The following is a 16,974-nucleotide window of genomic DNA, read 5'->3' as shown; positions in this document are numbered from 1 at the left end:
CACCGGGCTTCTATGCCTCTTTCCTGGTTCAGCAGGATAGCAGCTATTAAAATGACGTTCTTCCCAGAATCTTATACTTCTTCCGCACTTTACCAATAGATAGCCCTACCCCCTATTTAAAAGACCTTCAAAGGCTTATATTGTTCTTCATTTGGGGTCCTAAACGATGTAGCCCCACAAAGAACTCACTATGCGCCTAAAGTCTCGGGGGGATTGGGTTTACTGAACCTCACTAAATACTATTATGCTGCTCGTCTGACACCCTTAGTCTCACTCCACAGTGTAAGTAACCAAACGCGTTGGATTTCTATAGAACAGGCAGCTACTCCTGATGTTCTTGTAGACCAGTTGTTATGGCTGAAACCCAAACACAGACCACCTGTGTTATGCCCGCTCCTCTCTTCTTCCTTGGCGCTGTGGGATAGGTTGAGTCACAGTTTCCGGCTCTGTTCTATACACACACCTGCAGCCAGATTATTTGCTAATCTTACCTTTGCTCCTGGAATGCAATGTCAGCGTTCCAATGATGGTTGGATAAAAATCTATACCGTATTGGACACTTCTTTGATAGATTAGGTGTAAAACCCTGTCATTTTTATTAGTCTATCTACCACATGCAGATTTTTCTCTTTCACCAGATTCACCATTTTATGTCCTCATTTAAACCTACTTCGGTTCTGCAAAGTACTTCAGTATTTTAGAAATTATGCTTGAATAATTCTAGTGGTCATCATCTCTTGTCTAATATTTACTCATTGTTGGTTTCCCCATCGGACAAACTGTCATATATGTCAATGTGGGAGAGGGACTTACACACATCCTTTACAGTTAGGGAATGGCAAGATATGGCAGAACGTACTGCAAAAATTTCCATTAACGCTTCGCTGGTCAAAGCCAATTATAAAGTATTTTTACGATGGTACCTCTAGACTGACCAAGATGTTCCCTTCTTCCTAGTGTTCTTGCTTCAGACACTGTGGATGTCTTGGAAACCCTCTGCATATATGGTGGGGTTGCCCGAGGGTACGCCGTTTCTGGCAACAAATCTTTAATATGTTATATTCAATAACTGAGATTAACTTGAAACTGTCCCCGTCACAGGCATTACTTAATGAGACCATCCCTGGATTATCTAAGGCCTCTCATAAATTTGCATCCTTTCTTTTCCTGGCAGCCAAAATTGCTATCCTGGGAAAAGCCCTGTGATTCCGCTTCATCTGGTTAAGACTAAACTGAATTGGATTATGGTCAATGACTGTTTACTCTGTATGGTCTCAGATAAGGACGAGCTCTTCCTTGAAGTTTGGCAGCCATGGCTCAGATACCTTGGGACGATCTCTTAGGTTCATTTTCCCTAGAAGACATTTGACCCTCATTCTCCTACATTTCGCCCCTATTTTACCTCTTTCTCTCCCTCCTTTCTATTCCTTCTTTCTTTTTTTGAAATGTGGCTAATTTGGAATATATTTGTCTGTCATGATTCAATTTGTGGGGATTATCCCCAGATGCTAATTGCATTGTTTGATGTACAGTTTATCTTTTCTTGAAAACCTTCAATAAAAATTATTGAAACATAAAATACCCTAGGGCAGAATGGGAGGTGTGCAAGACCAAACATGGAGGCAGTCACTACTCCCACATATATACAATACAGAAGAAAGTATGATCAGCACATTCCAGAAAAAATGAAAACAACATGTATACAGGTGCAAGTATTGCAAAACAATACACAAGAAAATGGCGACAGCACTCTGTGAACACCAATGCCACTTAAAACACTATATATAAATAAATATGCATTGCTGCTGAATCTACTTGCAATAGTAAGGTTCTTAGTGCACATCTGCAGGCTTATAGTTACATAGTTACATAGTTACATAGTTAGTACGGCTGAAAAAAGACACATGTCCATCAAGTTCAACCAAGGGAAGGGAAAAGGGAAGAAAAAATGTCTACACATAGGAGCTAATATTTTTTTGTTCTAGGAAATTATCTAACCCTTTTTTAAAGCCATCTACTGTCCCTGCTGTGACCAGCTCCTGCGGTAGGCTATTCCATAAATTCACAGTTCTCACTGTAAAGAAGCCTTGTCGCCTCTGCAGCTTGAACCTTTTTTTCTCCAGACGGAGGGAGTGCCCCCTTGTTTTTTGAGGGGGTTTTACAAGGAACAGGATTTCACCATATTTTTTGTATGTGCCATTAATATATTTATATAAGTTAATCATGTCCCCCCTTAGTCGTCTTTTTTCAAGGCTAAATAGGTTTAATTCTTTCAATCTTTCCTCATAACTTAAATTCTCCATGCCCCTTATTAGCTTCGTTGCTCTTCTTTGTATTTTTTCCAACTCCAGGGCATCCTTTCTATGAACTGGAGCCCAGAACTGAACTGCATATTCTAGATGAGGCCTCACTAATGCTTTGTAAAGTGGCATTATTACATCCCTGTCCCGCGAGTCCATGCCTCTTTTAATACACGACAATATCCTGCTGGCCTTTGAAGCAGCTGATTGACACTGCATGCTGTTATTGAGTTTATGATTTACAAGTACACCCAGATCCTTCTCAACAAGTGAATCCGCCAGTGTAGCGCCCCCTAGGACATATGATGCATGCAGGTTGTTGGTACCAAGATGCATAACTTTACATTTATCTACATTAAACTTCATTTGCCAAGTGGACGCCCAAACACTTAGTTTGTTTAAATCTGCCTGTAATTCATGAACATCTTCCATAGTCTGAACTATATTACATAGCTTGGTGTCATCTGCAAAAATAGAAATAGTGCTATTAATCCCTTCCTCTATATCATTAATAAATAAGTTGAATAATAGTGGTCCCAGCACTGAACCCTGGGGTACACCACTTATAACCGGGGACCATTCAGAGAAGGAATCATTGACCACAACCCTCTGGATACGGTCCTTGAGCCAATTCTCAATCCAATTACAAACTATATTTTCTAAACCTATAGTCCTTAATTTACCCATTAGGCGTCTATGGGGGACAGTGTCAGTGTCAGACGCAGATCAGGGTATATGAGCAGCGTAGGGACCCACCTTATAAGTGAGGTCGCCTTCTCGTGGCAGGTGGGCTTACACAATTTGATCAAAATGTGCGCTAAGGACCTCACTATTGTAAGTACTGTAGATTCAGTAGTAATGCATATTTATTTATATATGGTGTTTTAGGTGCCATTGCCGTTTTTAATTGTGTGTGTGAACATACCCTTAAGGTTGAAGATTTCCTTAAGAATACAAGTTAGCTTACGCAAAATACTGCTATCATTATTAGATAAAAGTAAGTATTGATGAAACTTATCTCAATGAAGGTTATAGAGTAAAAGTTATACATACTAACATAGTTCGTAAGTTTTAAAAAAATTCCATTCATATTATCATACAGTGTTGATCCAGAGGAAGGCAAAACAACCCCTACGAGGCAAAAGTCAATTTTCCAAATCTTGGGGAAAAAAAACTTCCTCCCCCAATATGATGGGATTAACTCTAGTACAGAAAACGTATACAATTTTTACTTTCAAGAAAGGTATCTCATCATGTCCATTTAGTCCCCTTGCAATGCATCCATGATTCTATGCCCTTTGGTAGCAGGTTAGATATGTCAGCCGGTGAGTAAATGGAACACTCTTAGGGCCTGTTCAGCGTTTGGTTTCCGTTCATCGGTTTCATTCAACCTTTCCGTCAGAGGAACCGATGAATGGAAAGCCGAACGGGCAAAATAGGTTCCGTTTGCATTGCCATTGACTTCAATGGTAATGCTTCCGTTGAGGTTGGTTTCCGTTTGTTTCTGATCTGTAAGGTTTCCGTTTTTTCCATGGAAACAATAGCGTAGTCGGCAACGCTATTGTTTCCGCAAAAAAAATATGAAACTTTACGGAATGGAAACAAACAGAAACAAACTGCAACGGAAGCATTACCATTGAAATGAATGGCAGTGGCAATGCAAACTGAAGCTATTTTTCACTTTCGGCTTTCCGTTCATCGGTTCCTCTGATGGAAAGGTTGAACGGAAACAAAATGCTAATGTAAACAGGCCCTTAGTCTACAGTACAGTAGAAAGATTCTTTTGCAGCAGGATGATTTCTCAAGCAACTGCAATGTATCTTATGCCTTCCAAGCACCAAAAATTACACATTTGGAACAATTTTTTATATTATTTCTCTAATGCATTTAAAATATAAAATGAAGCAAATTTGCAAATAGTCTTGATTAACAATTCCTACCGTATGAGTATACAGCTCCTATGCAGACCTATGTGTTTCAATCTTAACAGACTACAAACAAACACTATGTATGCTGATCCTGCAGTCATTATCTCTTCTACCTTTCCCCTCTTTGCTCATCTACAAAATTCATGTTAGCCAAATACTAAGAAATAATTGCTTATTTGACATGTAAAAAACAACATGCAAGCCTTACTGTCATCAGTTAAAATCCCAGCAAAATCGAGTGATTCTTCAAAAGATTATTTACATATTGTTTTATATTTATATGAAAGGATATAGTGTGCACGAGGCTTAAAACAGTTATAGGAATGGACTACCATTTCTGTTAGGTTTCTGGCCTCTTCAGTTGTATTGGAATTACATTGTGCCATCAATAATTATTCTCAATTTAAATTATTATAGGATCGTATTCTGGATCTATTAGAGGAGCTTCAGAGATTTCAAATGACTGTCTCCGTCCTGAGGGTAAGAGTGGCACCTACGCCTACTTCAGAAGCCTGCACAGACCATTAGAGAGTAAGGGGTTGTTAGAGTTCAGAAGTGAGTGAGTAGCTTAAAGCTTCTTAGGGGTGGTTCTCTATTCTTATCAAAACAAAATTGAAGTGCATTGCCCTTCCTCTCCCAGAGCACTAGGATTGGAGTGACTGTGAATAAGTTGAAGAAGCAAAGCAAGGTACGAAAGATTGGAGACCTTGCCAAAGTCATAATAAAGGATTGGAAAATACTGCTGGGTAAGTAAGTCTCAAGTTTACGTAAAAATGAAAAAAATAAGAGTAAATTGAATGACAGTAAGGCCCGTTTCCCATCACGATAGTGATCTAAGCTTAGAGTGAACGCTGGGAAAAGCTCCCAGTGTACACGCTAAGCATATCTAAAGAGCTCTATTCACCCAACGGGGGCAAAAAGAGTGTTATTTTTGCTTCCGTCTGGCTGTTATACATCGGTATACCTTTTCTTTTTTGCGGCACGGAATAGCATCAGCAGACTACGCTATTCCATAGAAAGGTATACGATAAAAAATTTATACATCGCATTATATGTTTTTTACAATAGGACCATATAGGTGTCATATCCCATTGTATGGCTATGCAGTGGGATATGTCACAGCCTTCCATTGGAGGTATCCATCGGGAACTTTTCCCGGCGTACACGTCAAACGGAGGCTGAAATTGTGATGTTAACAGGGCCTAAGTTAGAAATGGAAAAATGCTTCCACCTGCTTCCCATTTACAATTGTTTCTTCTTAGAATCCTCATACAAGAACAATGGAGCTTCAGCTGATGCTGTTTTGCATTCTCCAGCCAAGGTTGAGCCCGAAAAGTAAGAAATAATTAGTCATAGATATAATAAACTTCTATCTGCCTAGGCTGCAACTACAAGTTTTTGTCTCAATTCTCCCTTTCCCCTTTTTGTTTTTCATTCTTACTTTATAATTGACATCCACCTTTAAGGAAGCAGAAAGAAGAAAAGAAGCTACATTTGAAAAGGTAAGTGTGCTAGACAAATACATATTGACATCATCAAACTAATGCTCTGTCACACTAGTGTCATGGCTTTTATTTATAATGGTGACAACTATCATTAGTCTGTTCTCAAACGGATCCCAACTAATTCTGATGAATTCCAATAACTTAAAATAATATGTATTTGGAGGAAAAAGGATCAATAACTGCGCTGCTACTAAGTAATGATAAATGTAGATGATAAATTTATGACAATCCAGGCTACGCGTTTCAATGCCGCACTGGCATCTTCATCAGGCCATATAAAATAACTGTACAGACACCAATGTTTAAATACACCATGTTGTTAGAAAAAAAACGTCAATGGGATCTGGGTCAAAGTGCCCCAATGACGTCATCACATGGGTCGAAGTTTAAAGTTTAAAATGTCATTGTTGATCAAAAGGGTGAAATAAATGTACATAGTAATCTACATCAATGTTTTACAAAAGAAAGGAACACAAACCATAAAACTTTAGAGAATGTATAAAAAGCGTGTTAAACATCCATTTGGATGTTAACGAGAACGTAAAGCGCACAAATGGATGTTTAACACGCTTTTTATACATTCTCTAATGTTTTATGGTTTGTGTTCCTTTCTTTTGTAAAACATTGATGTAGATTACTATGTACATTTATTTCACCCTTTTGATCAACAATGACATTTTAAACTTTAAACTTCGATGTAATGGCAGGAAGGAGGTGAAGGGAACAAGTGAGCCCTAATCTACCCACCGCCCTGTCCCTGCCTACTTGCAACGACCTGCCCTAGGCGACGGGGTACAACTTGGCGGCGGTCCCTACGCTGTCTAAGTGCAAGGGAGTACAAACAGGGAACACGCAAGGGAAGGGGCAGTAGCCCACGGAATGCCGCGAGGAAACGGAGCGGTGAATGAGTCAGTCAGGATCAGGATGAAGTGGAGTATACCAACGAGAGCACGGAGCAGGAAGCAAGCCAGGGGCAAAGCGAAGCAGGATAAACGGAACTGAAGCAAGGCAGAAGCATGGCAGAAGCAGGCTGGAGCAAGGCAGCAGTGGGGCCAGGAATCCAAGAAGAATAACAAGCACTGAGGAAGAGAACACGGCAGGTATAAATGGACAGGGGGCGGAGCTAACTCCGACTGACCAGGCCGCGCTAGGCTCTCCCACTCCTGAGCCTGCCACCCTGGTTGGTGGGAGCCGGTGTCAGTCTAAGAGGTCTGGCCTCAGGTGTTGACTGATTAATCCCGGGATTATACCCAGATGTAGTACCTGGCAGATGATTTACAGTACTCCCCCTTTTATGAGGGGCCACCGGACCCTTACTAAGAGGACCCGGTTTAGCGGGGAAGAGAAGGTGGAACCTCCTGATCAATACCCCAGCGTGAACATCACGAGCAGGTACCCAAGTCCTCTCCTCCGGCCCCTATCCTCTCCAATGGACCAGGTACTGGAGGGAGCCCTGGATCATCCTACTGTCCATAATCTTGGCCACCTCGAATTCCACCCCCTCAGGGGTGAGAACGGGAACAGGAGGTTTCCTTGAGGGGGACCAGGACGGGGAGCAGCGTTTAAGGAGGGAGGCATGGAAGACGTCATGTATGCGAAAGGATGGGGGCAGCTCCAGACGGAAGGATACAGGGTTGAGGACTTCAATGATCTTATAAGGTCCAATAAATCGGGGAGAAAACTTCCTGGACGGGACCTTAAGGCGCAAGTTCCTGGACGACAACCAGACCAGATCCCCAACGACAAACCGGGGGTTAGCAGAACGTCTACTATCATCCTGAATCTTTTGTACGCTCTGGGACGCCTCTAGGTTATTCTGAACCTGGGCCCAGACTGTGCACAGTTCCCGATGAACGTCCTCTACCTCGGGATTATTGGAACAACCAGGAGAAACGGAGGAGAACCTTGGGTTAAACCCGAAATTACACAAAAACGGGGAGACCCCTGACGAGTTACTGACCCGGTTATTCAGGGAAAATTCGGCAAGGGGAAGGAATGAGACCCAATCAAATTGACAGTTAGAGATGAAACACCTTAAATATTGTTCCAGGGATTGGTTAGTCCTTTCCGTTTGGCCATTAGTTTCGGGATGGAAGGAGGAGGAGAAGGACAGATCAATCTCCAACTTTTTACAAAAAGCTCTCCAAAATAAGGAAACAAATTGTACCCCTCTGTCAGAAACGATATTGACTGGGGCCCCATGGAGACGCAGGATGTGTTTAACAAACAAAGAAGCTAACGTCTTGGCGTTAAGTAGTTTCTTAAGGGGCACAAAGTGGCACATCTTGCTGAAGCGGTCTACTACCACCCACACCACCGACTTGCCCTGAGATGGAGGCAAATCGGTGATAAAATCCATGGAGATATGGGTCCAAGGTCTCTGGGGAATGGGCAAGGAACGTAGTAAGCCCGCAGGTCGGGACCTAGGGGTCTTGGACCTAGCACAAACCTCACAAGCGGCGACGTAAGCCCTAACGTCTTTAGGCAACACAGGCCACCAATAGTTTCTGGTAATGAGGTGTTTGGTACCCAAGATTCCAGGATGACCAGATAGTGCTGAGTCATGGTTTTCCCTGAGTACCCTTAGCCGGTATTGCAGGGGGACAAACAGTTTTTCCCCAGGGAGGTTCCCGGGAGCTGAACCTTGATCAGCCGCGATGTCAGAAGCTAAATCAGAATTAGTGGCAGAAACGATTATACCAGGGGGTAAAATACAAACAGGATCCTTCTCGGAAGGAGGATTGGCCATGAAACTACGTGACAGTGCATCAGCCTTAATATTTTTGGACCCAGCCCTATAGGTAACCAAGAAATTAAATCTGGTAAAGAATAGTGCCCAACGAGCTTGTCTAGGATTAAGCCTCCGGGCAGATTCTAGGAAAACCAGATTCTTGTGGTCAGTAAGGACCGTTACCTGGTGTCTGGCCCCCTCCAGGAAGTGACGCCACTCTTCAAAAGCCCATTTAATGGCTAAAAGTTCGCGGTTGCCAATATCATAGTTACTCTCCGTGGGCGAAAACTTCCTAGAGAAGTAAGCACAGGGGCGGAGATTGGTGAGGGAGCTGGTACCCTGGGACAAGACGGCCCCCACTCCCACCTCGGATGCGTCAACCTCCACAATAAATGGCTCCCATTGGTTGGGCTGAACCAGCACGGGGGCCGAGATAAAGCACTTCTTGAGGGTCTCAAAAGCCTGGACGGCCTCAGCGAGCCAATGGAGGACATCAGCACCCTTGCGAGTAAGGTCCGTAAGAGGCTTAGCGACGACCGAGAAGTTGGCAATAAATCTCCTGTAATAGTTAGCGAACCCCAAAAAACACTGTAGCGCCTTCAGGGAGGCAGGTTGGACCCATTCCGCCACAGCCTGAACCTTGGCAGGGTCCATGCGGAATTCATGAGGAGTGAAGATTTGACCTAAAAATGGTATCTCCTGTACCCCAAACACACATTTTTCGGTCTTCGCAAACAGATTATTTTCCCGGAGGACCTGGAGGACCTTCCTGACATGCTCCACGTGGGAGGACCAGTCCTTGGAAAACACCAGTATGTCATCAAGGTACACTACAAGAAAATTACCCAGGTAATCTCTCAGGATTTCATTAATAAAATTCTGGAAGACAGCAGGGGCATTACACAACCCAAAGGGCATGACCAGGTATTCGAAATGACCTTCGGGTGTGTTGAACGCAGTTTTCCACTCATCCCCCTCTTTGATGCGGATAAGGTTATATGCCCCCCGTAGATCGAACTTAGAAAACCATTGGGCCCCCTGAACCTGATTAAAAAGATCCGGAATCAAAGGAAGGGGATACTGGTTCCTTACGGTGACCTTATTCAGGTTCCGATAATCAATGCACGGCCTAAGACCACCATCCTTCTTCCCCACGAAGAAGAAGCCAGCACCTACAGGAGAAGTCGAGGGGCGAATGAAACCCTTGGCCAGGCATTCTTGGATATACTCCCTCATAGCTTCACGTTCAGGACATGAAAGATTAAATATCCTACCCTTAGGAAGCTTAGCACCAGGCACCAAATCGATGGCGCAATCGTAATCTCTATGAGGGGGCAACACCTCGGAGGCCTCCTTAGAAAACACATCAGCGAAGTCCTGAACAAACTCAGGAAGCGTGTTTACCTCCTCCCGGGGAGAAATAGAGTTAACCGAAAGACATGACATCAGGCATTCACTACCCCATTTGGTGAGATCCCCAGTATTCCAATCAAACGTGGGATTATGCAGCTGCAACCAGGGAAGACCTAATACCAGATCGGACGATAATCCCTGCATCACCAGTACAGACAGGGGCGGACATACCGCATGTGCAGCCGGTGCAGCTGCACAAGGGCCCCGCGTGGGAAGGGGGCCCGTTCAGTGGCGTAACTACCACAGTAGCAGCCGTAGCAGCTGCTACGGGGCCCGCGGCATGGGGGGGCCCGTGTCGCCCTGACAGGCACATTACATTTTATGTACCAGGCCTGGCGGCACGGGCCCCCTCATGCCTAGTAGCATCACAACACTAGGCATGAGGGGAGGGAGGGGGCGGGGGCCCGGTGATAGCCGCCACACTGCACTACCAATCGGGAGGGAGGGGGCGGGTGCCCGGGCCCGGTGATAGCCGCTACACTGCACTGCCAATCTGGCACAGATGAATAGGACAGGACGGCGATGCTGGTGGTAGGAGGAGCGCTCAGGCAGGGGAGAGGACAGGGGGCGGTGCGACGTAAGACTTCGGGCGGCTGGACAGTACAGTCAGGACTGCCGGAGAACTCATAGGATGAGCGGAGGACAGACACAGGACGAGTGGAGGACGTGCAGACTGCAGAGGACAGGTAGATGAAGTTAAAAAGTTCATGTCAGAAGGGAGAAGTTTTTATGTAGAAAAATCTGCCTCATAATTCCTTCCGGAATTTTGAGGCATATTTTGACCTGCCGGTAGAACACTTCCCGCGTTTTTCATTGCGTTTTTTTGTGGCGTTTTTCGGCCATCGGGCCGTGGGCAGGGAAACGCAGCAAAAAACGCATTTTCTGCCTGCCATTGTTGTCAATGGGAAGTCAGAGACAGAAACGCCCGAAGAAAGGGCATTGCGCTTCTTTTTCCCGCATGCGGTTTTTACTGCTCGCAGGAAAAATTTCATGGATTTCAATGGGAGGCACTTTCTGACGTTTTTCGCGAAAAAAACCTCAGTGTGAACTCCCCCTAACACAGGGGCGTAACTACTGCTATAGCAGCCGTAGCGGCTGCTACGGGGCCGCGGCATGAGGGGGCCCGCGTCACCTGCCGGCACGGGCCCCCACCTTGGCCGGAATCTCCGCTAGCTGCCGCTATGGCTGCTACAGCGCGATGCCACGGAACACTACGGCAGAGCAGGGAGTATCTCCCCGCTCTGCCATTAAACATAAGACATGTATCCCCTATCCACAGGATAGGGGATACGTGTGTGATCGCTGGCATTGATAGGGAGAACGGGGGACCGAAAGTCCCCTGAAGTTCTCCATCACAAACCTCGGACTTCCGGGGTCTGTGTCGGCAGCTCCGTAGAAATGAATGGAGCGCCGGTCACACTTGAGCTGCGCAGACACCGGAAGTCAGAGGTGAGTGATGGAGAACTTCGGGGGACTTTCGGTCCCCCGCTCTCCCTATCAATGCCAGCGATCACACATGTATCCCCTATCCTGTGGATAGGGGATACATGTCTTTTGTCTTTTCACACTGTAGGTCGCATTTTTTTGAGTGATTGGGGGTGTATGGCGTTCCCTACAGGGGGGGGGGCTGTATAGCGTTCCCTACAGGGGGGGGCTGTAAGGCGTTCCCTACAGGGGGGGCTGTATAGCGTTCCCTACAGGGGGGGCTGTATAGCGTTCCCTACAGGGGGGTCTGTATGGCGTTCCCTAAAGGGGGGTCTGTATGGCGTTCCCTACAGGGGGGGGCTGTATGACTTTCCCTACAGACCCCCCCTGTAGGGAACGCCATACAGAACCCCTGTAGATAACGCCATACAGACCCCACTGTAGATAACGCCATAAAGTCCCCCCTGTAGATAACACCATACAGCCCCCTGTAGATAACGCCATACAGCCCCCCTGTAGATAACGCCATACAGCCCCCTCTGTAGATAGCGCCATACAGTCCCCCCTGTAGATAGCGCCATACAGTCCCCCCTGTAGATAGCGCCATACAGTCCCCCCTGTAGATAGCGCCATACAGTCCCCCCTGTAGATAGCGCCATACAGTCCCCCCTGTAGATAGCGCCATACAGACCCCCCTGTAGATAGCGCCATACAGACCCCTCTGTAGATAGCGCCATACAGTCCCCCCTGTAGATAACGCCATACAGCCCCCTCTGTTGATAGCGCCATACAGTCCCCCCTGTAGATAACGCCATACAGCCCCCTCTGTAGATATCTTGAGATTCAGTCCTGCTTGATAGGTAACAGTGCAGTAAGCTAAGCATGATAAGATCATCTAAATTATTGCATCTCAGTTGCATGAGTGCTTTGTGTTATATTCAATGATTCAATTTAACCTAAGTCTCTAAATGTGGGCAAAGAAAATAAAAAAACTATACTCACCTCCTCCCTCGCCTCCGTTCACCCGCCGCAGCCCCCATCCTCCTGTCTCGGTCTGTGTTACAAGTGTACAAGGCTGCACTGGTGACGCGCTGCCGATGGCACGTGACCGCTGCTGCCAATAACTCCTCATTGGTGTGCTGCTGAGGACAGTAGTTCCACAGCAAATCGCTGTTGAGGGCATTGATTGGCTGCAGCGGTCATGTGCCATCGACCGCGCGTCACCACAGCAGCTTTGTAAACACAGAAAGGGATAGGGGCTGCGGAGGGGGAACGGAGGCGCCGGAGGAGGTGAGTATAGGTTTTTCATTTTCTTTGCCCACATTTAGGGACTTAGTTTAGATAAGAATTTAACCCGGAAAAAAATGTGTTACTTGTGTTCTAAACTGGTAATAAAATGTACAATATAAATCTTCCTTCATAATTTTTATTAGTAAGGTTTATTTTTATATGCATATATATGTTTAGGTAACTTTGTCGGTATTGGGGGGGGGGGCGGGGGGGCCCTGGCACATTATCTGCACAGGGGCCTTTTGCAGTCTGTGTCCGCCACTGAGTACAGAGCATTGCTCCAAATGCATGGAGCCAACAAGGAGTTCAAAAACAGGAGTATGCTGAGTAAAATAACCATTAGCAAGAGGAGTGGAGTCGATACCCACTACCGGGATAGGATAAGGCAAATCAATAAAAGGCATTTTTAGAGACATAGCAAATTCCACAGACATGATATTAGCAGATGAGCCAGAATCCACGAAGGCACTGCCCGTGGCAGACCGGCCAGCAAACGAGACCTGAAAGGGAAGCAAAATTTTATTGCGTTTCATATTAACGGGAAATACCTGTGCGCCCAAGTGACCTCCCCGATGATCACTTAGGCGCGGAAGTTTTCCGGCTGTTTATTCTTGCACCTGGGACAGGTGTTCAGTAGATGCTTGTCGTCCCCACAATAGAAGCAGAGACCATTTTTCCTGCGAAACTCTCTACGTTGTCGAGGGGACATGGAGGCCCCGAGTTGCATAGGTACCTCCGAGTCCTCCGTGGAAGAGCGAGGAGACAGGACCTCGGGGGGAATCGCAGGGAAGTCAGAGGGGAACACATTGAAACGTTCAAGCTGACGTTCCCTGAGACGTCGGTCAAGTCGTACTGCTAGGGCCATAACCTGGTCTAGGGAGTCAGAAGAGGGGTAGCTAACCAGCAGATCCTTCAGGGCGTCAGATAATCCTAACCTAAACTGGCACCTTAGGGCCGGGTCGTTCCACCGAGAAGCTACGCACCACTTCCTAAAATCAGAACAGTATTCCTCAACAGGTCTCCTACCCTGACGTAAGGTCACCAGCTGACTCTCGGCTAAGGCAGTCCTGTCAGTCTCGTCGTAAATGAGTCCGAGGGCAGAGAAAAAACGATCAACGGAGGAAAGTTCAGGGGCGTCAGGAGCCAAGGAGAAGGCCCACTCTTGGGGCCCTTCCTGGAGTCGGGATATAATGATACCCACACGCTGGTTCTCGGAACCTGAGGAGTGAGGTTTTAGGCGGAAATAAAGTCTGCAACTCTCCCGGAAGGAGAGAAAAGTCTTACGGTCCCCTGAGAACCGGTCAGGTAACTTGAGGTCGGGTTCTAGAGGTGAGGTGAGGGGTACTACTAAGGCAGCGTCTCCCTGGTTGACCCTCTGAGCCAGGGCCTGGACCTGTAGGGAGAGGCCCTGCATCTGCTGGGTCAGGGTCTCAAGGGGGTCCATGATAGCGTCAGCGTAGGAGAAATGGTAGACTAGGTATGGGCTTGTTATTATGTAATGGCAGGAAGGAGGTGAAGGGAACAAGTGAGCCCTAATCTACCCACCGCCCTGTCCCTGCCTACTTGCAATGACCCACCCTAGGCGACGGGGTACAACTTGGCGGCGGTCCCTACGCTGTCTAAGTGCAAGGGAGTACAAACAGGGAACACGCAAGGGAAGGGGCAGTAGCCCACGGAACGCCGCGAGGAAACGGAGCGGTGAATGAGTCAGTCAGGATCAGGATGAAGAGGAGTATACCAACGAGAGCACGGAGCAGGAAGCAAGCCAGGGGCAAAGCGAAGCAGGATAAACGAAACTGAAGCAAGGCAGAAGCACGGCAGAAGCAGGCTGGAGCAAGGCAGCAGTAGGGCCAGGAATCCAAGAATAATAACAAGCACTGAGGAAGAGAACACGGCAGGTATAAATGGACAGGGGGCGGAGCTAACTCCGACTGACCAGGCCGCGATAGGCTCTCCCACTCCTGAGCCTGCCACCCTGGTTGGTGGGAGCCGGTGTCAGTCTAAGAGGTCTGGCCTCAGTTGTCGACTGATTAATCCCGGGAGTATACCCAGACGTAGTACCTGGCAGATCCTTTACATTCGACCCATGTGATGACGTCATCGGGACACTTTAACCCCGATCACAATGGCGGTGTATTTAAACATTGGTGTCTGTACACTTATTTTATTGGCCTGATGAAGATGCCAGTTTGGCATTGAAACGCGTAGCCTGGATTGTAAAAAATTTTTCATCTACATTTATCATTACTTAGTAGCGGCGCCATTATTGATCCTTTTTCCTCCAAATACATATTGCGGTGGCCAATTGGCCTCACCGGTTTGGATCTCGGCAGCAGCACTTACTCCATACAGCACTATTTACGCGCTTATCCACCTGTTTTCTGGTGAGCATTTACTGGTTTTTACTGACTGCAACTTCTGGGATATACTTACGCTATGTGGCGCCGTGCTTTTTTCTTAATAATTTAAAATAGTATTTTTTAAAGTCAAGGATAGTGTTTCCGGAATGGGAAAAGCGCCAATGTGAACCGAGCCCAACTTTTTAACAGGGACACTTTTACTATATCATGTCCCTGCCCCTCTGCTGGGTCTATCATTATTGGCTATGTTTGTAAAAATATACTCATTTACTAACAATCGTTAAACTGTATATATAAAATGCAAAATTGTGCCTACTTAATAAAGGCAAGAGAAACATGACGGGCCTCATGCATAAAAACTGTTCTAACAAAATGTGTCACAACCAATGAGATTACTTTTCTGACTTTCAATCCTACTTTGGGAAAACTAAAGGTGGAATAAAATGGTGTATAAGTCTTTGTACAGTGTGACTGCTCCTCCTGTAAAGCATGGCCTGGTGGATGGTATGGCGTTTTAGGGCTGTGGGTTTTGCCCATGTTGTCTAAACCCAAATTGTTATCATACAAACTGATTATTTTGAACCACCAAATACGTTTGAAATACTAGCACAATGGAAATATCTAAAAATAAATAAATAATCCCTGTTATTGAGGGGGAAATCTAGTGAAAATGATCTTGTGGTTTCCAGAATGAAAGAACAAATGGTGGATTGCTTAGAACGTCATGTCAGATTTTTACTAATAATTATCTGAACAATGCATACGGATGTGAACTATTTGTAGTTATTTCATTCTCGAAATTAATGGTGAACAAAGATCACCAAAGTCATATTCTCACATGTATCTATAACATCTCATATCATAGATATCATAGATTTCCCATTAAAGTCTTAATACTGGATTGGTAATGTGAGTTTATTGGGTTCTGCAATGCAGGACTGGAACAGTATCCAGGCAAGGAATTTATGCAGATTGTTAAAATCCTTCTTTGTCCACCTACAGATCTTAAAGTGCGCTAACAAGCGATTATTCTGCATGTACATTTTGTTCTTTCTAATACTACTCTCATGCTCTCTGTGGCCCACAGGCCTCCCTCTGCTACTCATAAGAACCCTCACCTCGAGAAAGGAAGGTATTTCACTTTTCTTCAACCCTATCATATACACAATTCTTTAAGGACTATGAAAACCTTTGAAACAATCTTTTTAATTGTAATGTATGTGTTTGTGAACGCCGTAAAAAACTAAACCCAAAAAACAATGGAGCAGTTACTGTTTTTTTCTTATTCCACCCCACAAACAATTTTTTCCAGTTTTGTAGTACATTACACGACAAAATAAGTGGTGCCGTGAAAACCTACAACTCTTACCGCAAAAAACAAGCCCTCATACGGCTTTATGGACGGAAAAATAAAAAATTATGGCTTTTGGAAGTGGGGTAGAAAAGGTGAAAATGGCTGCGGAGGGAAGGGGTTAATAATGAGCCATGTAAAATCTACGCTTATATGCATAAAGGCTATTAGTTGGCAAGTGTTTGATAACTATGGTCATTAAAGTGCTGGAAAGTGCGTAATTAAGTACAAATGCATCATATGTATGAGGTCACCAATGTGAATATGATTCTGAATAGCCTATGATCTGAGCACTCAGCTGAAATTATAGCATTTAAACCACATCACAATATTGTCGTCAGGATAGCAGGGGTCCTCAACAGAACATGTTATTATGATCAACCATGGGTCACTCTTTAAACTGGTATTTGTGTCCAGTACAGCACAAATATTTCATTACAAAAATGGTCCAAGAAATAAATTGTTCCCAATCAAAAACCTGGTTCAGATCTGCAGCAGGTCTAACTACTAGAAGAATTTGTTACTAAAAGGATTTATACTGGTGAACCAGATCAACAGTATAATATATTATACTATAATTACATGAGCAGATTCCATAATGGGAGATTGTCTGTGGTGTTGCCAGATTCACCAGCTTAATGAAAAACCAGCTTCTCATACAAGCTGTGTGA

The 16,974-nt window shown here is 45.3% G+C and overlaps 1 protein-coding gene across 1 annotated transcript in view; it reads left to right on the top strand.

Annotated features, from left to right (window-relative positions):
- The window catches only part of LOC142743039 (uncharacterized), an 83,890-nt gene that overhangs the window by 6,836 nt on the left and 60,080 nt on the right, over window positions 1-16,974 (top strand). The window contains exons 2-6 of the mRNA XM_075853405.1: window positions 4,646-4,708; window positions 4,869-4,974; window positions 5,491-5,563; window positions 5,695-5,730; window positions 16,040-16,084. Coding sequence (XP_075709520.1) covers window positions 4,646-4,708; window positions 4,869-4,974; window positions 5,491-5,563; window positions 5,695-5,730; window positions 16,040-16,084 — 323 coding nt within the window. The remainder of the gene's footprint in view (window positions 1-4,645; window positions 4,709-4,868; window positions 4,975-5,490; window positions 5,564-5,694; window positions 5,731-16,039; window positions 16,085-16,974) is intronic.

This window comes from Rhinoderma darwinii, chromosome 2, assembly GCF_050947455.1.
Source record: "Rhinoderma darwinii isolate aRhiDar2 chromosome 2, aRhiDar2.hap1, whole genome shotgun sequence".
In the NCBI taxonomy this organism is placed as follows: domain Eukaryota; kingdom Metazoa; phylum Chordata; class Amphibia; order Anura; family Rhinodermatidae; genus Rhinoderma; species Rhinoderma darwinii.
This window is presented reverse-complemented; position numbering and strand designations above follow the sequence as displayed.